Here is a 21,348-nt window from a genome sequence, read left to right as displayed (position 1 = left end):
TTGTCATATGCACAGAAAACAGGCAGATATTCTGTACAATGAAAAGCTTATTTTGCTGGGTCCTCCACAAAAATATGTATATGTGTATAAAGTGCACTATGCATTGCTACAATATCCAAAGTATGGCCGTGACATCACAACTAACCACAAAACGCTCTCCTGTTGCTTCTTCAGGTTTGACTACCTCAACACCTTCTTCGTACAGTGGCCACCAAAGATCTACATGAAGGGCAGCAACAGGAAGCACCTGGCCGGGGACAAGGTGGCCGTGACCAGCAAGCTCCTCGGTAACCCCGTCGACCCCGCTGATAAAAACTGTGAGGTAAGGTTTGCACACACACACACACACGATCAGGGAGGAGGGTACAACAAAAAGCCCACTGGGGCTCTTCAACTGCAAGACAATAAACATAGTTCAAACATTTGCTTAACGTTCGTAAAGCATTAGTTTCTAAAGAAAACTTGTCAAGTATCTCCAACTTACAGTAACTGAGGCACCAGAGTGCTTGGCAGTTCTCCCAGAGGTTGTGGGAAATCCTACAGCCTCCATATATGGGCATCCTGTCTGTAGCTGCTCCCACCACCACCCCAGAGCTGTGTCTCACTTTCCTGTTGCAGAGAAACAGAACTGTTCCATATCGGAGCCGGCCAATGAGAAGCCCCTCACTTAGGCTTCAAACCAATGGCATTGAGGCACAAAAGTGAAAGTCGCTCAGAGGGGATACAGAATATAAGTTACAATGCGGCGCGCTTAAAGCAGCAGACATGTGGTATTGCAAAGTGCAGAGCCTGAAAGAGAAGTCAGATACCATGAAGCTGCTGCCGGACAATGTCAAGGTGCTTTACTTTGCCAGTGACTGCGTGGAGCCGTACGTTGAGGTAGGACTGCAATGCTGCATGTTATCATTGTAGGAGATGTGTATTATGGGGTAAAATATACTTTACATTGGGGGTAAGACATGTTGTCATCAAAAACCAGCTTCTAACCAGCATCTGCTGGTGAAATGTCATATTTCCTAAATGAGTAAGTCAACCACAAGTTGCTGAACATAATGCAGAGGACATTTTCATGTGTGAATATCTCTTGTCCTCCACCAGATCATCACAGTGAAGGACTCCAAGCGGCGCCTGAGTCTGAGCAGCTCGGAGGACTATGAGGAGCCCGAGGACGTCGACGGGGCTCTCCCTGTCCTGACCGACCAGAGCCAGCTGCTGGAGGACCAACATCTGGAGCAAGTAAGTGTGTTCACACACACACACACACACACATTGCAATTCCTCCCTTGTTGTATTGATGTATTTCAAGATATTGCATGGAGATTCAACACTAATCTTGTCTTTTCTTTTCATTTTTTCATACCTTTCAGTCAGAAATCTTTTTTGGTTAACGTCTCCTTTTCTTGCCAGCTCGCGGCCCACATGCCAGCTAAGACCCAGGGATATCCGTGGCAGCTGGCCTACAGCACGGCCGTCCACGGCAGCAGCCTGAAGACTCTGTACAGGAACATGGCCGGCCTCGACAGCCCCGTGCTGCTGGTCATCAGAGACATGCACAAGAAGGTGACTCATGTCGTCAACCCGATTAACCCTGATTCATAATATAAATATATATATATATATATATATATATATATATATATATATATATATATATATATATATACATATGTGTGTGTGGGTACTCCTTCAATAACCTGATGTCTCTGTCTTTTCAGGTGTTTGGGGCTTTTTCTTCCGATCCGTTCAAAGTCAGTAAATACTGCTACGGCACCGGAGAAACCTTCCTGTTCAGCTTCAACCCCGACTTCCAGGTAAAATAATATCTACTGCACCAGCCAGTCTGATAACTCATGTGTTTATATTACAATAAAGTTTGCAATCGTTTAAGAGTGATTATTTTCTCAGCAACTGAACACAATCTTCGGAAAGAGGATTAAAGAAATAATGTAAAATTCAGTTGGAACAATATTTTTAGATTTAGATTTTCAGATTTTGCCTCCACCATTATCATGGCAACAAGAATAAACCATAATGATATTACTGAAAGGAATTACTGAGTAAAATATATATTGCTATCAGTCAAATTCATCTTTGTTTATTGTGCACGTTGTCCGCGTGTAGGGAAGTGGAGAGTCATAATGTGAATAAAGAGGCCGTGTGTTGTTAACACAATATCATTATTTGCGTATTATTATTACCAAGGTATCAATATTTCCTTTTTATGTTATCGTCAATACCGGTATCTCGGCATAGTTTGAGTCCAGATGTCTGATTCATTTGGCGTCTTCCCAGGCATACAGGTGGAGCGGAGAGAACTCGTACTTTGTGAGCGGCCACCTGGAATCCCTGCAGATTGGTGGAGGAGGGTAAGTTATGTGGTTATCTATTTCCCCCAAAATATAGACATGTTCACCCAAGAGAGGCAGCAGTGAAGTCTGACATTGTCATGAAGAAATCAGAGATCGGAGAGCATTAAACATGACTTTCAAAAGATTCTACATTCCAGTGCTTATTTCCCTTCCTTCTTTTTCTAGCGGCGGGTTTGGCCTGTGGCTGAACGCTGACCTGTACCACGGCTCTAGCTTCTCCTGTCCCACGTTCCACAACGAGCCTCTCTCCACGCAAGAGGACTTCAATGTACTGGACCTGGAAGTCTGGACCGTGCAGAACTGAGGTGCAGAACATCTGACCCGACGAGCTCAAGTAGAACTTGAAATCTAGACAGAACGTGAAGACTCCATGGGGTACGTGTGGTTTTATCCACGACGGCTTCTGGTGCAGCAGCTGCTAACACCTGTGCACCTGGTCCACATGCGCCCACGTCCACAAGCAGAGGCCTGGTCCAGCGGGTCTTGGGCTGGACGCCATGCTGGTTTGATCTGTGGTCAAATGAAATCCTGCCATCAGGGTCCTGCTGCTTTAAGCTACTGGCTCTTCCCCAGTAGCTCTGGGAGAAGACCAGTGAGTCACTGGCCTGTGACGCTGTGAGCTCAAGTCTTTGAGAGCATTATCACACTGTTGAATTAAAAGATTGTAACTACTGTACTGTAAGCACATTCAGGATTTTAGGAAAACAGCCATGCATATATTTAAGACAATTGTTTGTTTGCAGTATTTATCTCTGTGTGTACATGTGCATGATAGGCATGAAACATACAGCTGTACAAAATGTCAAGACAAAAAAAATCTAATACTTGTTGAATGGTAAAATCACTGTAACATTATAGGACCTGCAATTACCTATGAGGTCTGATTTTAATGTTCTCCATTTGGAAACTGCTTTAGCACTGGGGTTGAAAAGCAGAAGTGTAGAGTTGCACTGCGGACGTTGTGTAATCTGGTCTGTGTGCGCTTTGTGGAGGAAGAGACCTCAACTGCTTCTATTTTTGGAAAGTACCTGCCAACTTTTACCTTATACATCAAATATGTATATAACAGGAAAGCAAAGCAAACGTTTTTTTTTTTGTTTCCCTTTTTTTTGGTGTGTGTGTGTGTGTGTGTGTGTGTGTGTGTGTGTGTGTGTGTGTGTGTGTGTGTGTGTGTGTGTGTGTGTGTGTGTGTGTGTCTGTGTCTGCCCGGTAGTGCTGGCACAGCCAATGTTGTATCGTGGAAGCACAATACAAACCTAGTGAAAGACACCGTTTTCATAGCGATCATATTTTTGTATGAATAAACCGTTTTCCACTGAGGAATGTGTTTTTTGTCGTGCTACACATAACAAAATAGAAATAGAGTTATGTTTGACATTATGTGTATCTCTAATAAATACCTGATGCTACTGTATTTTACTATAATATTGCATATAGCTACACAAGCAGGCATATATAATAAATGAAGAAAAAAATACATTCCCCCATTGAATATTCCCTCAAGAAGCTCAACTGACTGCGAATAAAGAATAAAAAAAAATTCAAATAGATACAAGCTAATTAAGAAAAGTTGGCATTATACATGATAATGTATACACATTATGAAACAAATATGTATTCAAAGTATTTCGGTTGTTTCTATTTCATTTAATACTCAGTATCTATATATTATTCATATGTTAATTTTTATGTAGGCCTACTTTGCCTTTGCCAAATGAGCCCTCAATGTCTCTTTAATTTTTTTAAGTAATTTTTGCTGTTAGACAACATTCCTATTCAGAGATTCAATGACTCTAAATATATGTGACAAATACTATGCACTTAATGTGCAAAATAATAGGGGCAGCTGATATGCATATACACTGAATATATAAATAACCGTTATGTCAGGAGAGGAGGAAGTTAGAACTTCAGGTAAAATGAGTTATCAAATATAAAATGTTGAACCACATCGCCCCCTGGTGGCAGTTTGATCCCTTTCTCGATCGACAATCGTTCTGTTTCCCCTCGTGAGCTCGATGGCCTCTGGGATCGACTGCGCATGTCTGAGCTTTGACAGTTGCTCGTACAGCCACAACAACAACAATGGCGGCCGCCGAGGCGACACAACCCGCCCTAGCTGGTGTTTCCAAAACCAGCAGTGACGGTTACGAGAAGAATTGTATCTTCTGCAAGATCGTAAACAATGAAATGGGCACGGAGCTTCTCCACTGTGTGAGGATATGCTAACGATTACGTCACTGTGGGCGCTGGGCGAGCTAGTTAGCTTTAGCCTGTCGTAAACTGCTGTGTTTAGAAGCGGCTTAATTGGCTCTGTAACAAGTGACGTTGTGAAGAAGTAGTTAGATATAACTATAATGTTTGAGTTTAATTATTATTATTTGTTTTAGGCTAAAGTTATGCTAGTTAACTGTACATTTTGTTGTGTATTTAGTTCTGTAGCTTTAGTCGTGTTATGCTGGTCTGTTGTGCTGTGTTGCAGGGTGTGCCTCACTTATCAGAGGCCTGTACAGTGTCCATGTACACACACACACACACACACACACACACACACATTGCCGATTCCTCTTTGTAAATAACAGCTGTGTCGAGATTGCTGCAGATGAGGGACTCCATTGGTGATTGAATTAACACACCTAAAGGCTTACTAACATGTGTTTTTTTAAAAAAAATAAACAGTGTTATCGTACTCTTCTACCCTGACCATGAACCCTGACTTGCTCGTGTGTCTCCCCTGCAGGACGAGGACCTCTCGTGTTTCAGAGACATCAAGCCTGGAGCTCCCCATCATTACCTTGTCGTTCCAACGAAGCATGTAGGGAACTGTAGATCCCTCGGCAAGGAGCACGTGCCTTTGGGTAATGTTTAAACTATACGCCTCGTGCTTGTGTGAATGCTTGTATTTTGAAACATTGCCAACTTAAATGTCCCTGACACATCATTGCTGTCAAATCTGGTGGACTATAACTTTTATTTTGTGTTGCCGGTTGCAGATTGCTGTTGTTTAAAAAGCCACTTGTGTATTTGTTGTCGTACGCAGTAAAGCGGATGGTCGAGACGGGGAAGGAGATGCTCCAGAAAAACCACGTATCGGACCTCAGTGATGTCAGGTGAGCTGCATGTTGTAGTTCACACTAGAAATGTGTGGATACTACAAAGAAAACAACTCAAATAATTGCAGCAAAGCAGCTTTTGAGACCCAAGGCCCAGTCCAGTGGTTCTCATACCAACTAGTGACGCATTATTTCAAGGTGAATTGTCTCTTTATAAAGTCAACACTACGCCTTTCTAGACTGACAAACAAGCAAACAATCTTCAGTTCTGCCAGGTGCTTATAAGCAGAGATTATCAGTACACATTGCAGTATCAGTGTAAATACACTGACCTGTGTTTACCTGGAGAACAAACAGGTCTTAGTCTCATGGACATTTATAATCTCCTAAACTGCTGTGTAATTGTTGTTGACTGATTGATTATTTAGCTTTGATATCATATCTGTTGCTTTGTTGACGTAAGTGGCACTTACACTAAACTGAGTTAGCGTTTAAAACGTTTCAAGCCGTGAGCCTGCGTGCACTGAGGCCCTTTCCCTTGTCTGCAGGTTTGGTTTCCACTGGCCCCCGTTCTGTTCCGTCACACACCTACACCTTCATGTCCTGGCGCCTGTCAGTCAAATGAGCCTCATGTCCCGCCTCTTCTACAGACTCAACTCCTATTGGTTCATCACGGTAAACCCCCGCTTCATTGTTCTGTGCTCCAGTACGCAACATGTTATTGTAAACAATTTGAGGATTTGTGAAGATAAAGTAATAATTTCCCAATCCCTGATTTGTGCATCATCAGGGTCCATTAAAGCAAAATAGGTTGACCGTCATCTTGCGACGAGAAAATGTTTTTTCTTCATAACATTTCAATATCGTGCAGGTACCATGGTTTAAACACCTAAGGACCGTTGATCTAGTCATTTAGTGTTTGATGAACGACGAGCACCATTGTTTTTACTGTTGTTGCAATTTAGAGTCGTTTTCTTATTCTGAGATTAGTAGTTCCAGGTCCCTCAACCAGTAACGATTGTAGTAAACCACTTTTACAACGAAAGCCAGGCTCTGACCCCTGTTTCATAAGGGATTTACAGTCTAAACGTTTGGTATTCTAGACGAATCTGACTGGAGTACAGTGCTGTAGATCTATATAGTCGACACACAAATCACATGTTTAGTTCAGTAATTCAACCAGCGGCTGAACCAAAAGTCGACCAGAAGTGACCAGTCTGATTTACGCTCTGTCCACGTTTGTTAATGTTTCGCAGGCGGATCAGCTGATTGAGCTTCTCAACTCTAAAGGAGAGGCCAACTGATCACTTGTTTGGCTCCAGGTCTTCTAGGACTGAAACATCCGCCTTCCACTCTCTCAAAATACGATGCTGTCCGTCGGGTCAGAGCCGATGACGGCATAATGACAGTGTTTTTGAACTGGTGACATAACTGTAACAAGAGAAAACTGTTCAGAGAGAAAGCCGAATGAAGGCTTGAATGAATGAAGCCACATCCTGCTGCGTGAGACATGTCACACTAATGGTTTCTACAGAAGAAGTTAATTAAACTTTCATTAATCCACCGGATAAAAGATGGATTCACTTTTATGGACCAATGGCATACGGTGTGAGTCACCTGTCAATCACCTTTTTACTGAATGGAAAGGTGAGTACAACAATAGAGAGACCATACAGTTCACAACCGCTTGTAGTTCTTGACCTGTAGTTCAGCCTTAGTGTTTTAATCTGATTTATGCACATAAATGACTTTATTTAAAAACTCTGGCTGTGCACACCAGTAGTTCCTGAGCCATGTTGAGTTATCTCTTTCCTGATGGGGTCAACGCTCAGAGTAACACTTTTATTAAGCATTCAGAAAGCTAAGTGATTCTCTGACACGTGTATAAAATGCTTAAGCAGCTCAATAAGCACTGAAATATGGTGGGGCATTTGATTGTATGTGATGCAGCGACTTTAAGAAATATAGAACATGAACGGCATGGTGCATGAAGTGAACATTTAGGCTGAACGATAAACTGTATGCGAAGGATCGAGAAGAAAGAAAACCTCACTGTACTGTATGAAAGTGTATGTACTTTAAGAATGAATTTAACTTTGAATAAATAATCCATTGCTGCCTCTCCGTGTGTCCCTAGCGTAGTGAGTCCTAGATATCGGGTTACGCTGTGCAGTCATTAGTTTACTCCACACAGTGCTTACAGTTCACAATGACAGAGGACGCAGTTACTTCTCTTTCTTTATTACACAAACACAAGCAGTATTTGCTAATTGAACAATCAGCTTTTTAATGCTAAAAAAACCTTCATTAGTTTGCATGGCCACTACTTTTAAGGGCAGCATATATTATGGCGTTACTGTGTAGTTTAATTAGATTAAAGCAGCTTTTTTTTAGTCCATTGCATGTGTGTCGGTGTGGTGCAGGTAAACGTTTCCAACGGTAACAAGGTGACCTAAACTAAAGCACCGGAGCCAACGGGGATCAAGTTCATCCTATAGCACCATATTGTCTGTCGCCGCAGCCTCGGGTTCTCTCTGGCTTTAGTTCAGACTCTGAACACTGAAGGAAATGTAGGGAAAGGGATTCTGATTCAGCCAGACGATACAATAATGTAACTAATATTGTTCAGCGTCAACCTCAGAACAACGTTTCTCTTTATTTGTGCTTAAGTTTCCGCTTTGCACGCCCTGTAATGATCATATTCCATTAATGTTTCATTGTAGCCAAAGTGGGGACATTATATTATTTGCTAATAAATGCTAATTGTCATTCCCGCCTTGTACGACCCAAACTCGTAAAAGTGTGACATAACTATTTCATGCCACTTCTTTCAGATTTTTCCATATTCTTTTTCTGCTAAAAAAAAAAATTGTGGTCAGTGATGGAATAGATTGTGTGTTTTTAGCAAAAGGAGAAAACACATTAGTGTGCCTGGTGTGAATGATCCGCCACTGACGTTTATACTTGTGTCAAGAAGAGAAACTGCTTCTCTTTGTTCCTCATGAGAGCGCATCACGTGACTAAACTACAGTGAGTGCAGTAGCTCCATATTGCCGCTGCATGTAACGAGAATCAAGACGTAAACACTCATCAGTTTTCTGATCCCTGCAACAGAGTGATCAGTGCCTGGTCGTCCTTCCCCTGCCACAGCATCTCTCCCTCAAAGTCCACCAGCCCCTGCTTCCTCGCTCGGAGCAGAACCCCCACTAGTTTATTAGAGATCGTCACATAATGATCAAACAGTTTCCCAAATTCCACGGTGATGACTCTCCCATCTTTGTCCCCGGGCCGTCCGACGTTTCTTATCGCCTCACACAGCTCCTCGACCTCTCTGCCGATGTGTGTGTGAGCGTCCTTCCCCCGCTGCTCCGTCATGGACCCCTGCAGGGGCCTCCCGTAGTCCCCCTGCAGGGGCCTCCCGTAGTCCCCCTGCAGGGGCCTCCCGTAGTCCCCCTGCGGGGCCGCCGCACCGGGCCGGGTGTCGTGACTGAAGGGGTTGTGCTTCTGGTACTCCCGGTGCTCATTGGACCACTTCTGCCAGTTCTCCTTTAAGCCTTTCACAGAAACGACGCACGCTGCAGCAGCATCGCTGCACTGAGCCGGATTTGGGACGTCCTCTTCTGTTTCCATGGTGTCGCTCTGGCTGGTGGTCCCATCACTGATTATGTGGAGATCACAGGGTCTTAATTGGTCATTTCTACATACAGGAATGCAATGTGTGTTTTATATATCCCTTTACTGTTTGTATTGCTTTATTATTTAAATAACAACTACCTAAAATGATATCTGGATATCAAGCTGAACGTTATATTTCATCTAATCATAGTACTGTTCTGCATTTGGACTGTTTTTCCTGATTCAGCTGGAGAGATCTGTATCTGAATCTATTTGTATTCGGTCTGTATATAATACTGCTATTGTAGATTCTTTACTGTTTACTGTTTATTTATATTACTTTTTATTTTACTATGTGTCTCTTGTTGCTGTAATCCTGCAATTTCCCCACTGCGGGACTAATAAAAGATTATTTTATTTGATCTGAATCAGCTTTTATGGTAACGAGTGCCAGTTTTAGCCCACAATCTGAACAACTAATTAAGTTGACAATCCATAAAAAAAATTACAAAAAGTAGAAATATAGTTTAACAAAATCAATATCAGTGAATCAAAACTAGAAGAAGTAAACACACTGCTTTTGAAAGATACCTCCACTACCCTTCAGTTATTTGTAGTAAACAATTATCAAACTTACATGCCGATACTCACTTCATCTGCATTAATGTTTCATTGCAGCCCAAAACATCCTGTGGTTACACAATTACTGTGCAGAACTACTTCACAATGCAGCGCTGCAGCTCTGCTGACAGCTGCAAGACTGCGGAGGCTTTTCTGTCATAAGGCAAAACCGCTGTGACGGACAGCTGTCTCCGCCAATAGCCTGCTCGGAGAGATCCGCGCAGCCAATCAGCGACCAGAGGGGGAGGAGCTCACAATGTGCCGCTGAAGTAAAGCAGATTACAGCCGGGAGAGGTGAGGAGTTTGTTTATGTAGCTACGTGAGAGCAGAATAGTTTTAGATGAGAGCAAGTGGCTTCTAGGTGACATGTTATTGTTTTGGAGAAAACAAACGAGCAATATAGGTAGTTACATATTGGACAAGGTCACACAATGTTATTACAAATCTCAAACTATTAGTCATTCGGCTGTTCAAACACCGCAAAAAAAAATACAAACACGGTGCAAAGCTGAAGTTAAGACAATGTTTCGCATACAAATGAAAGGTTATATAATTGTTCCTTATTTACGCTATTACGCTCCCCAACGGAACAAATCCACGTCACAGTCTGGTTTCGAGCCGGACGTATTTTGAATCCGCAACAAATATGGCGGCCTCCACCAGTCGATCATGCCTCCAGTATCTCATACATCTCGCCCAAGATAATCTGGATTTCAGATTGCCGGTAACCTTCGTGAACTACGCTCAGCTTCTGCCTGCCTCTTGTTGTTTGGTGTTTACGTTTAATTGGTGAATCATGGCCGCCGGGACCCTCTGCCCGCGCGGCGCGCTGCGTTAGCTAACTGCTAATCTAAACTGTCAACACGGAGTGGATACATGCAGGCTTTGGTTTCACGTGGGAATTTACACTCAATGTGTCCACCCGTACCATCGACATGGTGATACACTGCTAGCCTTATCTCTATCTTCTTCCTATCCTCCGTGTCTACCTATCTGTAGATGTACCAACGTGCTCGTTAGCACACCTGGACCTGTGGACATCCATTATAAATACAGTATAGACCGTTTTAATTTAAATTGCAATGCTGGGGCAACAGCTGGGGTTCATGTTTACTTCCTGTCAGCTGATGGCGCGTTCACAAACACTGCAACAGGAAATAAACTGGGACACATGGACTGTGTACATGCACAACTATGAAACCGCCTGTAGATTTAAACTGCAGTCATCTGCACACGTGGTCCACTTGTTTTTAAATGTACTCTACTGAGATCCTGTGGCGGAGTACTGCTCAGTGTGTGAAAACACGACTGTAATTATGCACCCGAGGGTTTAATTTGTGATTTATGTGCTCATTCTCGCAGGAGATTAAGGCCTTGCTCGCTCTGAGAGGAAAACCATTCCATCCGAGTGTAAACTTCCAAGAAAAGGTTTGCAAGTGAAATGCACTTATTTGCATATTTCCCCAACATGATTGGCTATAATGATTGCTGATCTGACGGCTACCTCCTCACCTCTTCCCTGCAGTCTCCTTTCTGGTGCCTGGATGGTTTGTCCGAGGAGGATGTCCGCGGCGTCATGGCCAGATCTGTTTGTGCAAAGTAAGTGTTTTTATCTTTGGGGGAAGGTAAGCGACGGCTTCGTCATGCTGTGTTTATTGCGGTCCAGATGGTGCTTGTAGTTCACGTTGCATTACCCCTCTTTGCAGGTCTGCTTTTGAACTCTGGGGCCACGGACAAACACACAGTGAACTCAGAACATCCCTCTTGAAGTACCCACCAGAGAACATGGTTTGTGACACTACTGCTTGTCGTCCTATCGTGTTGAACAGCCCGATCACTGCAAGTCTCTCAAGTGTTTTCATATGAAACGTGCAGAGTCGTAAGCTTGTCTGTTACATTTCTGTTTCCCCACCAGTCACCATTCATGCGCAAAGACTCAACGTACAGAATCAATGTCTACACTTTCAACAAGACTCTGGAGTTTGCAGACAGAATCAAGAGGATTGACGTGAGCAGGATGCAGATCAATGAATGAATGAAAACATCAACGTGTGTGTGTGTGTGTGTTTCTCTTAAACGGTCCGCATCCTCTCACCAGGCTTTGGAGTATCTTCCTCTTGGAGGAGCCGTGAGCCTGAAGAGCCCTCAGCACATCTTCTGCTTGTTGGAAGATTACGGCACAGACCCCAACGACATCCCCGAGCAGCCAAACTACATCTACTTCGGCCGATGGGTGAGAGACACTTGACTGTTTTGCGTTGCATTTTAAAAACAAAGAGGTGATCTGCCACTGAACGCGTCTCTTCTTGGCACCAGATAGCGGACGGGCAACGGGAACTGATCCGCTCTCACAGTGTGAAGAACAGACACTTCATAGGGAACACCAGTATGGATGCTGGGCTCTCGTTCATTATGGCCAACCACGCCAAGGTCAATGAGAACGACCTCGTCTTCGACCCGTTTGTTGGCACAGGTGAGCTGATCTCTCCCTCACATCCGTGGCTGTAGCATCGACAGTCACACACACTTGAATGGGTCTTTGTCTCTTGGTCTGGTTTAGGGAGCCTGTTGGTAGCATGTTCTCACTTTAGAGCCTACGTCTGTGGAACGGACATCGATTACAACACCATTCATGGCAGAGGTACGTTGGATTGTGGAATTTAAAGCGTAAACGTATATTGCTTCTTGTCTCGTCTGTGCTCAGAACCGCCTGCTCTGAATTCCAGATGCGGTCCAAATGTCCTAAAAGTGCGGTTGTCTCTCAGGTCGCTCAAGCCGCACGAACCAGAAGTGGCGAGGACCCGATGAGAATATCCGAGCCAACCTGCGGCAGTACGGGACAGAGGAGATGTATTTAGATGTGATGGTGTCGGACGCGTCCAAGCCCGTGTGGAGGGAGGCCGCTCTGTTCGACGCCATCATTACTGACCGTAGGTCCTCACTTTGTTCTTAGCTGCAGTGACTCTGACACTTTGGGCACGCTGAGGAGGAGAACTTGTCATAAATGTGTCGATAGCGTTTGTGATTCTAGACGTAGCCGCAGCTACGTCTACTGCGTTCATTTCATAACGGGGTGATCTTTTGTCCTTGTTGTTTTTCTGGTGCGTGGTTCCTGTGCGGTCCTTCTCACGTCAGCTCCGTACGGCATCAGAGAGTCCACCAGGAGAACGGGCTCCCACAAAGACGTAACGAGACCCCCTGACGGCATGTAAGTACGACTGATGCTCTCTGACCTCATGACAGAAGGTACCTTCATTTGTACGGTCAGGTCAGATTTTACTCCACTATATGTTCTTAACATTGCCCTAAAAATGCTTTTAAAGAAAATCATTTGAGCTGTTTTGTTTGATGTTAAATGTTCTGTTGCTCTGGTTTAAACCCGTTTGTGTTTATTGGACTCTTGCAGCTATCTAGAGTCTCACGTCCCGGTCTCACAGGCGTACCACCTGAGCGACATCTTCACAGATCTGTTAAACTTCTCCGCCCACCACCTGGTCATGGGTGGGAGGCTCGTCTATTGGCTGCCCGTCTACAGACCCGAGTGAGTAAATCATATATATAATATCATGAGCTGATCATATTTAGTCTGCTGCTACAGAAACTATTTCAAGAAACTGAACTCTTCCTTAAAGCGTACTGATTTCTGTTGTGTCTGTGACTTTTATTGTTTCCTGTTGTTGTTCGTAAAGCGCTGGAAATGTGTGTTTCAAGACTACTTTGTCCTCATGGGCTCATATTGGGAACCCCTTTTAGCTAGTGCTTTTCTTCAATTAATAATTTGCGTCAATAGGGGGCAGACTCCAACCATAAACCAGGATTGCACAAGACTGCTGTCATGAGCGCAGCCTCCAGCATTAAACTCTTTTGTTGGCCTAATTAAATCACCCAGTTGGAGCCAGGCAGAATGTTTAATGTTAACACTATATTGTAAACATTTTATAAACTGTAATTATGCCGTATAATTAAATTAGTAGATTTGTTGTGAGGGAGTGTAAATATAGCACACAGTCGGAAATGTCTGTTAATCAGCTGAATAATAACAAATGAGTTCATGAGCTGCTAAATGGTTTAAAGAGCCGGCGGTGTGCAGCATTTCCCCGCAGCGCGATTCCATTCCCGCTCCAATAAAACGTCACCCTGCGGGCGTGACCGCCTGATGTGTGAATGACGGTGTTTACACAGAGCGGTGTACAGGTGTGTTGAGGTTGTTCCCGCTCGAGGAGCCGGGTCACGGGAAACCACAACAGGCTCGCGCTGCACGAACAACGCGCTCTTCTGGAACAAAGTCGAGCATTGTTTCACGTTTTGTGCACGGGCAGAAAGGGAAGCGCTGACTCAAGGTGCAGGTGTTTGACTGCAAAGGACACACACACACACACACACACACACACACACAGCCGCAGTTTGGGGAAGAAAAACCCTGCAGGCTTGCAACTCCTCCTGGTCACTGATTATAAGACCGGGCAGGAGGTGAGATAATCATGCACCGTGTGTGTGTGTGTGTGTGTGTGTGTGTGTGTGTGTGTGTGTGTGGTCTTGTGTATGAGCCCCATGCATACATGTGTGTCATCATGTTCACACATTTGTCTTTGCTGCTCATCTACCGGCGCTCGACTTTGTGCCCGCCAGAGCGCCGTGCCAAAATAAACGTCTGAGGTCAGATATTTGAACTATCTGTCACTGCAGTGTGTGTGTGTGTGTGTGTGTGTGTGTGCGCGTGTGCACGTGTGTCTTTGTGTACAATCACATGTATGTCTGTGTGTGTAAGCCAGACGTAGCCTGTCTCCTGGGCCTAATCTGTGGCTCTACAGGGGCGATATCGTGTTTCTGTCACCCCCACATACTGTGTGTGTGTGTGTGTGTGTGTGTGTGTGTGTGTGTGTGTGTGTGTGTGTGTGCGTGTCTGCATCCATGGCTGTGATAGAAACAGTGGGGATTGTGTGTGTCTGCCTGAATAGGGAGACTGTGTTTGTGTGCGTGATGACAAGCGACACGCAGTCAAGGGAAAACCTATCAAGACAGATGATGTCATATCAGCCATCACCGCCATTAAGGGACCTAATTCCAACGTAAGCAAGCGAGGAGAGGAAATGAAGTGGCTGTATTGTCAGGCGTAAGAGGAGACGTATAAATGAGATGTTTTCATCTGCAGGTCATCATTTTTTACTTCAGTGTAAATTTCTTGACATTTCCTCATTTCATGACACCAGACCTTCTAGTGTCCACTGCTTCTGCTTCTGCTTCTGCTTCTGCTGGGAAATTGGTGTCATACATTTGCTGGAAATAATAATAATTTAGAAATGTATCTGATGCATTTTGTTTAAAGGCAGAATGAGTAGGAGCTTCCTGGGGAAAACTAAACGATGTACAAAGAGAATGCTGCTCAAACACTTCTCAGCCTTCTTGCATTTCCTCTTTGCATTTGTCTGCTCGGGACGTTTCTGGGGGTCAACGTAGGGGGGGGGGGTGTGTGTGTGTGTGTGTGTGTGTGTGTGTGTGTGTGTGTGTGTGTGTGTGTGTGTGTGTGTGTGTGTGTGTGTGGGTGGGTGGGTGGGTAGGTAGGTGTGTAGGTGTGTGGGTGTGTAGGTAGGTGTGTGGGTGGGTGGGTAGGTAGGTGTGTAGGTGTGTGGGTGTGTAGGTAGGTGTGTGGGTGGGTGGGTAGGTAGGTAGGTGTGTGGGTGTGTAGGTAGGTAGGTAGGTAGGTGTGTGGGTGGGTAGGTGGGTAGGTAGGTAGGTGTGTAGGTAGGTAGGTGTGTAGGTGTGTGGGTAGGTAGGTGTGTAGGTAGGTGTGTGGGTGGGTAGGTGTGTAGGTAGGTAGGTAGGTAGGTGTGTGTGTGGGTAGGTAGGTAGGTGTGTAGGTGGGTAGATAGATAGGTGTGTGGGTAGGTAGGCAGGTGTGTGGGTAGGTAGGCAGGTGTGTGGGTAGGTGTGTGGGTGGGTAGGTGTGTAGGTGTGTGGGTGGGTAGGTGTGTGGGTGGGTAGGTGTGTAGGTGTGTGGGTGGGTAGGTGTGTGGGTGGGTAGGTGTGTAGGTGTGTGGGTGGGTAGGTGTGTAGGTGTGTGGGTGGGTAGGTGTGTAGGTGTGTGGGTGGGTAGGTGTGTAGGTGTGTGGGTGGGTAGGTGTGTAGGTGTGTGGGTGGGTAGGTGTGTAGGTAGGTGGGTGGGTGGGTGGGTAGGTAGGTAGGTGTGTGGGTGTGTAGGTAGGTAGGTGGGTAGGTGTGTAGGTAGGTAGGTGGGTAGGTGGGTAGGTGGGTAGGTGGGTAGGTGTGTGGGTGTGTAGGTAGGTAGGTAGGTAGGTGTGTAGGTGTGTGGGTGGGTAGGTGTGTAGGTAGGTAGGTGGGTAGGTGTATGGGTGGGTGTGTAGGTAGGTAGGTGTGTGGGTGTGTAGGTGTGTGGGTGGGTAGGTAGGTGTGTAGGTGTGTGGGTAAGTAAATGTGTAGGTAGGTAGGTGGGTGTGTATGTATGTATGTAGGTAAGTAAGAGTGTAGGTATGTATGTGTGTAGGTAGGTAGGTAAGTAGGTGAGTAGGTATGTATGTTTGTAGGTGTGTAGGTAGGTGTGTAGGATGGGTCAAATGCAAATAATTAATTCATTATTATTAATTAAGGATCATTTATTTCTTCCTAGGTGTGTAGGTAGGATTTGTGTCCTTTGCACGCTCATCAGAAGGAAGCTCTTAGGGGTCAGAATCATTTATTGCCTCGTATGTTTTCACGTACAAGGAATTTGTCTTGGCAGGTGGCGCAAAACATTGAACAATAAACACATTGCTAGAAATAGGAGCATGACATTTACAATAGAATATTAAAATAAAGTGCACAGACAAACGGATAGCAGTACTTTAAAAGTGTAATATGTCAAAGTCACTGGGACTTTAGACCCGGCCAGCAGAGCGGCGCTCCAGCAGTGACTCCTGATTGGCAGGAGAGAATTATCCCCCGGCTACATCACCGCCGGTCGCCACGACGACCAAACATCCCGCCGCAAACAGCGACGCGTGAATCTGGCTTCGAGTCGGGACCGTCGCCGCTCCGATGGCGGCTTCGGAGAAAGTGCGACTGACGCATACATCACCCGGCTGTTAACAGGCCTTCACCTGGCGGGCGCCGACGGAGCCGGCAGTCACTTTTTCCACTTAGCTTTCCCAGCCGGGCGAATATTTAGGGATTTGACAGGTGAGAAAGAAACGAAAAAGGGTTTGCAGGGAGAAGGGAAAGACACTGGGTTGAGCCTCTTGTCTGCATCCCAGCAGCCTGCAGATAGAGTAGGAAGGGCCTCGTTCCCACTCAAACGCTCCTCTCATTTAGCTCCTCGGGTCCAAATGAAGTCGCTCTTCCTGTCCCCTCTCACCAGGTACCGCGAGGAGACGGTGCCGCTTCACCCGTGTCTCCGCCTCGTCAGTAACTGTGAGCAGACGCTCTCCAGCCACACGGCGCGGCGCCTCATCACCATGGAGAAGATCAAGAAGCCCGAGGTTTGTGCCGCTGTTTCGGTCGACTGAATACCTTTAGAACAGGGTTCTGCAGGGGGAACGGGAAGTTTAAAAAATACAAGCATCCGCTCAAAAATCCTCTAAAAACTAATATAAAATCAAATAAAAGTGTAAGTTCATCAACTGAATTGTATATTACCTATTTTAAATCAGACACTGATGGCACAGCGCTGTGTATTACATCTTGTTTTCAACCAAAAATGGTTCTCACTGGTTAGTACTAGTTAGTACTAGTTAGTGTTGAGAACCACTGTCTTAGAACAAGCTGTTGGTTGGATTAAACAAGCAATCTCAGTTTGTCACCTTGGGCTCTGGGGAATTATATAATTTCTATTTTCCGACCTATTATTATTATTATTATTATTATAAACAAAATGATTGAGAAGGAACTGGCAGAAGAGTCAATATTGAAAGTCTTTAGTTGCCATCAGAGTTTTCATTATGCCTGAGGACATCTGGAGATATATCTTTAGATCATACATGTTATTTTAAAGCATTTAAAATGTGCATTTCTCTTTTGATGTTGATGTAAAGTTAAACCAAATCATCTGACTGTGTTCCTCCTGTGATTAACAGCAGAACTTCCTCAATCTATTGTTTGACGTTATGTGTTGAAGTTGCATTGTTTCAATAACATATCTGCAGAATGTGTTTACTGTTGTGTGTGTGTGTGTGTGTGTGTCTCCGTTTATTTATATATATATATATATATATATATATATATATATATATATATATATATATATATATATATATATATATATATATATATATATATATATATATTTCATTTTCATCTGTAGTTCATACAGTTGTTTGTATATGCAATCACATAAGTATGTGTCATGTACGTGTATATGTGTGTGTTTCTTTGACATGTCGTCCCAGTGGAAGTGATGGTGTGTGTCTGTCTGCGTTACATCCTCACCATCTGGCTGTGATTGGCTCATTTCTCTTATAATGGAACTCTAAATGGTTTAATCACACAGGGCATGGAAAATAATCCATCTCTGGATCTGAAATCCATTCCACTTAAAAGAAAAACCCAAATTGCTCCCATAAAGGACACACACACACACACACACACACACACACACACACACACACACACACACACACAGCTGTTTGATCTTATCTGTCTCAGGTCGCGGCGGCGTTGCTTTCCAAATAGCCCTCAATCTGCACCTATTGGCACTCGTTCATCAGGGTCCACAGCTCTGTGTGTGTGTGTGTGTGTGTGTGTGTGTGTGTGTGAGTGTGAGTGTGAGAGACCTCAATGTGCCTGTGACACGTGCGCACGCGTCCGCACGGTTTCTGTGTTTTGACAATAACGGGGCCAGACTAATTGCTGTAAAACGTTTCCTGGTGCAGGAAAACCATCTCCTCACATTCTCTTATTTATTGAGTGTTTGGTGGCCGTAAATGACTCGTTATCCAAATGAGTTCGGCTGACTTTGCGTCTACCGTTTTTCGGGTCCGCGCTCGAGTCCCTCCGTCGCGGTTTACGTTGTTTCCCCTTCAGAGTCGTCATGCAAACTGTTTTCAGGTTACTTGGCAGCGTCGGCGCGCACCAGAGAGGTGTCGCTGACAAATTACAGCCCCGGCATCGGAGTCATCACGTCCAGCTCCACTCACCTCATTATTCCTCCACCCGGCATCGCTCTTCCTCCCTTCATCGCTCCGTTGACCAGCAGCTACCTTACAGCCAAGACAAACTGTTTAGCTGAAGGGATTCATAACAGTTCATGCACACGGCTCGTATACACAGGTTCCTCAATGCAAACACGGGGGGAAGTATGTTATACTGGCGTGTAGTGTTGCTTTATTTGACGGGGGAATAAGGAAGAGCTGCTTCAAAAATGTTACATGTATGAATATAGCGTTATCAGATGTTTCATCTTATAGTCTAATTCAGGGTTCGTACGGTCATGGAAAACCTGGAAAAGTCATGGAATATTAAAATGGCCTGGAAAAGTCCTTGAAATTTTTTCCCAAAAGTTTAGTAAAAGTCATGTAAATGTGTTATGTTCATGTCGTTCATTTACGCTGAGTTTGAAATAATGAATATGCTTTTAAAAGAAAGACTCAAAATATAAGCAGGCATACATACAGGCATCTATATTAATGTTTATTCTTTTAATCAAACTATTGTCTCATTCATTTGTGTCATTTAAGGTTTACTGTATGCTTTGTATTCTCATTGTTAGTTTAAATACTACATTTACTCACTTTTTACTGTTTACACCCAGATTTCACTAAATGTTTGTAATGGAAATTTGGTTTAAAGTCATGGAAATGCACTGGTCAAAAGGTGCATGAACCCGGCTAATTGTGGGGAAACGGGCAGCGCTTCTGCTCGGTTTAATACAATAACATCTTCATTTGACTCGTTCCAGGAATTAGACGGCCTCGCTCAGCTGGCGGACCCAAGATTCAGTCCGTTCCAGGGACACAACGCCTTCAGAGAAAAGTACTTCAGCGGCCTGAACAAGCGCAAGGAGGACAAGCCGGCCGTCAACGGGGAGTGAACCCATCGCCTTCAGGGCGGGGAGTGTGTCTTTTACAGAATAGAGAAGAAAAACAAGTGGCGTCAGAACGAGTTGGCCTGAGAGAGAGAGGAACTGACTGGTCACTTGTTCTAGTTTTTAATTTTCTAAACCTTTCATATTATTTTAATTATGATTCTTTATATGCCTGTACTTATTGCTTTGCAAATAAATGGATAAAACAAAGTGTCTTTTACTTATTAAAACGGCAATTGACAGTTGACTGCGGCTTCTTAAAAAGCTATGGGTGACGCGACGGAGACGAGAGGGTGGAGCTAAATACGACAATGGGTGACGTGACGGACGCCATGGCCGTGTTTTACAGTCTAAGCTCCAGAGGGTGGAGCTAAGTACGTCAAAAAAATAAATCTAAAATATTGCGATTGACTCTCGTATAGTGAAAACACTGTGGGTTAAAGTTCTCAGACGAAAAATATGGCCACCACCCTAACTGGACAACTGTGAAAGGGACCCGTCAATCACAAGGTAGCCCCGCCCCTAAAGTGTTCCCTGTCTATTTTACTCTAAATGGAACAAAAATGTACCGTAAAAGTCGGGTTGCAAGCCGCTCCTACCTCCGGGCAGTGTCCCCGTTAGCTCCCCGTTGTAGCAAGCTAGCAGCAGCGCTAGCTAGCTCCCCTCTCTGCTGCTAGCTAGCGCTGCTGCTGCTACTGCGCTTGTCCGCTCTGCCCGAGTCGGGTTTCAAGCCGGGGTCTGGTCCCGCTACCTTGGGTGGTTGTCGGGTAGCTAGCAGAGAGCTAGCGGAGCGCTACCTGGCTACAGCGGGGAGCTAACGGGGACACTGACCGAAGGTAGTAGCGGCTTGTAGCCTGACTTTTGCGGTATAGGAGATGACTTAAAACAAAACTCCTGTTTCCTAAAGTGATAAGTAGGGTCATTGTTCTCAAAGACTTCTATACAACCAGAGGAGTCGCCCCCTGCTGGCGCTTAGAAAGAACGCACGTTTAAGGCCGCCGGCTCGGTAGCAGAGCCCGACCGCGAGAGGAACAGGATGTGTAGCTGCCTCTGGAGCCACGGCCCCGCGTTACTCCCACAAAGGCAGCGTGTTTAGGTGAGAGAGGCCCTCCGGAGCCCAAAGGACAGGGCGTCCCCACCTCGCCGCACACCACTACAGTTAGTCAGCAGCTTTTGTTGTTTTCCAACCACGGTTTACACGCAGCCCGGCTCATTATTCATTTCCCGAGAGCCACGCAGCGGCCCTTTATGTACATTACCACCTCGCTCTGTTTATCAGTCGGGCCTCTGCTCTTCCACCACACTTCCCCGTTCACAGGGAGAGCGTTCCAGGCTCCATCACATGATACCCGGCTCGCCGTCGCTTGCGGTGCTCGGTGTTTACAGTTCCCACAGTGGCCTTTTGTTGTATATCATCAGCAGGAAAAATCAAATGATTCCAGCCGACAGTTCCAGACTCGGCCTTTCTTTACTCTCCACTTCTACATCTCTTCTCTTTGCTCGTCACATTTAAAGCAGTAGAGTGTTTGCCACAGCAGAAGACCCCTCTGTGTGGAAGATGTCCACTTAAATACAGTCCCTGTATTACTGTTTGACGAGTGTGTGTGTGTGTGTGTGTGTGTGTGTGTGTGTGTGTTTGCTCTGCCACAACGCAGCGATGAGCCCTCGGTCCAATGAG

At 45.0% G+C, this 21,348-nt stretch overlaps 4 protein-coding genes and 1 long non-coding RNA gene across 5 annotated transcripts; 4 read left to right on the top strand and 1 right to left on the bottom strand.

Annotated features, from left to right (window-relative positions):
* Window positions 1-773: 773 nt before the first annotated feature.
* On the top strand, window positions 774-1,599 carry LOC306744694 (nuclear receptor coactivator 7-like; the record flags this gene model as incomplete). Its single annotated transcript, XM_079227376.1, has 3 exons — window positions 774-879; window positions 1,099-1,236; window positions 1,408-1,599. The coding sequence occupies exons 1-3, from the start codon at window positions 811-813 to the stop codon at window positions 1,597-1,599; spliced, it is 399 nt and encodes a 132-aa protein (XP_079083502.1). The 5' UTR covers window positions 774-810.
* Window positions 1,600-1,717: 118 nt separating this feature from the next.
* On the top strand, window positions 1,718-3,631 carry LOC306745283. Its single transcript, XR_013771112.1, has 3 exons — window positions 1,718-1,811; window positions 2,293-2,366; window positions 2,535-3,631. It is a non-coding gene; the product is annotated as an uncharacterized lncRNA (long non-coding RNA).
* An 823-nt stretch (window positions 3,632-4,454) lies between these two features.
* On the top strand, window positions 4,455-7,536 carry hint3 (histidine triad nucleotide binding protein 3; the record flags this gene model as incomplete). The annotated part of the gene is made up of 5 exons (XM_079227892.1): window positions 4,455-4,583; window positions 5,110-5,227; window positions 5,410-5,479; window positions 5,971-6,097; window positions 6,679-7,536. 5 exons carry the CDS (start codon window positions 4,455-4,457, stop codon window positions 6,724-6,726), a joined length of 492 nt encoding a protein of 163 aa, XP_079084018.1. The 3' UTR covers window positions 6,727-7,536.
* Window positions 7,537-8,512: 976 nt separating this feature from the next.
* Window positions 8,513-9,052, bottom strand: LOC306744693 (actin-binding Rho-activating protein; the record flags this gene model as incomplete). The annotated part of the gene is made up of 1 exon (XM_079227375.1): window positions 8,513-9,052. One exon carries the CDS (start codon window positions 9,050-9,052, stop codon window positions 8,513-8,515), a length of 540 nt encoding a protein of 179 aa, XP_079083501.1.
* Window positions 9,053-11,219: 2,167 nt separating this feature from the next.
* trmt11 (tRNA methyltransferase 11 homolog) lies at window positions 11,220-19,773 on the top strand. Its single transcript, XM_079227940.1, has 11 exons — window positions 11,220-11,257; window positions 11,365-11,446; window positions 11,574-11,666; window positions 11,757-11,891; window positions 11,975-12,131; window positions 12,219-12,299; window positions 12,424-12,588; window positions 12,794-12,866; window positions 13,065-13,199; window positions 17,010-17,130; window positions 19,545-19,773. The coding sequence occupies exons 1-11, from the start codon at window positions 11,235-11,237 to the stop codon at window positions 19,674-19,676; spliced, it is 1,197 nt and encodes a 398-aa protein (XP_079084066.1). The 5' UTR covers window positions 11,220-11,234; the 3' UTR covers window positions 19,677-19,773.
* Window positions 19,774-21,348: the final 1,575 nt, after the last annotated feature.

Source organism: Taurulus bubalis (assembly GCF_910589615.1).
Source record: "Taurulus bubalis genome assembly, chromosome: 12".
Classification (NCBI taxonomy): domain Eukaryota; kingdom Metazoa; phylum Chordata; class Actinopteri; order Perciformes; family Cottidae; genus Taurulus; species Taurulus bubalis.
This window is presented reverse-complemented; position numbering and strand designations above follow the sequence as displayed.

Bases quoted from the DNA above. Each gene is read 5' to 3' on its own strand.
- trmt11 (XM_079227940.1), top strand. From the start codon at position 11,235: ATGGCCAGATCTGTTTGTGCAAA. The intron at 12,300-12,423 runs GTACGTTGGATT...GTTGTCTCTCAG, and splicing joins CAACACCATTCATGGCAGAG to GTCGCTCAAGCCGCACGAAC. The intron at 12,589-12,793 runs GTAGGTCCTCAC...TTCTCACGTCAG, and splicing joins CGACGCCATCATTACTGACC to CTCCGTACGGCATCAGAGAG.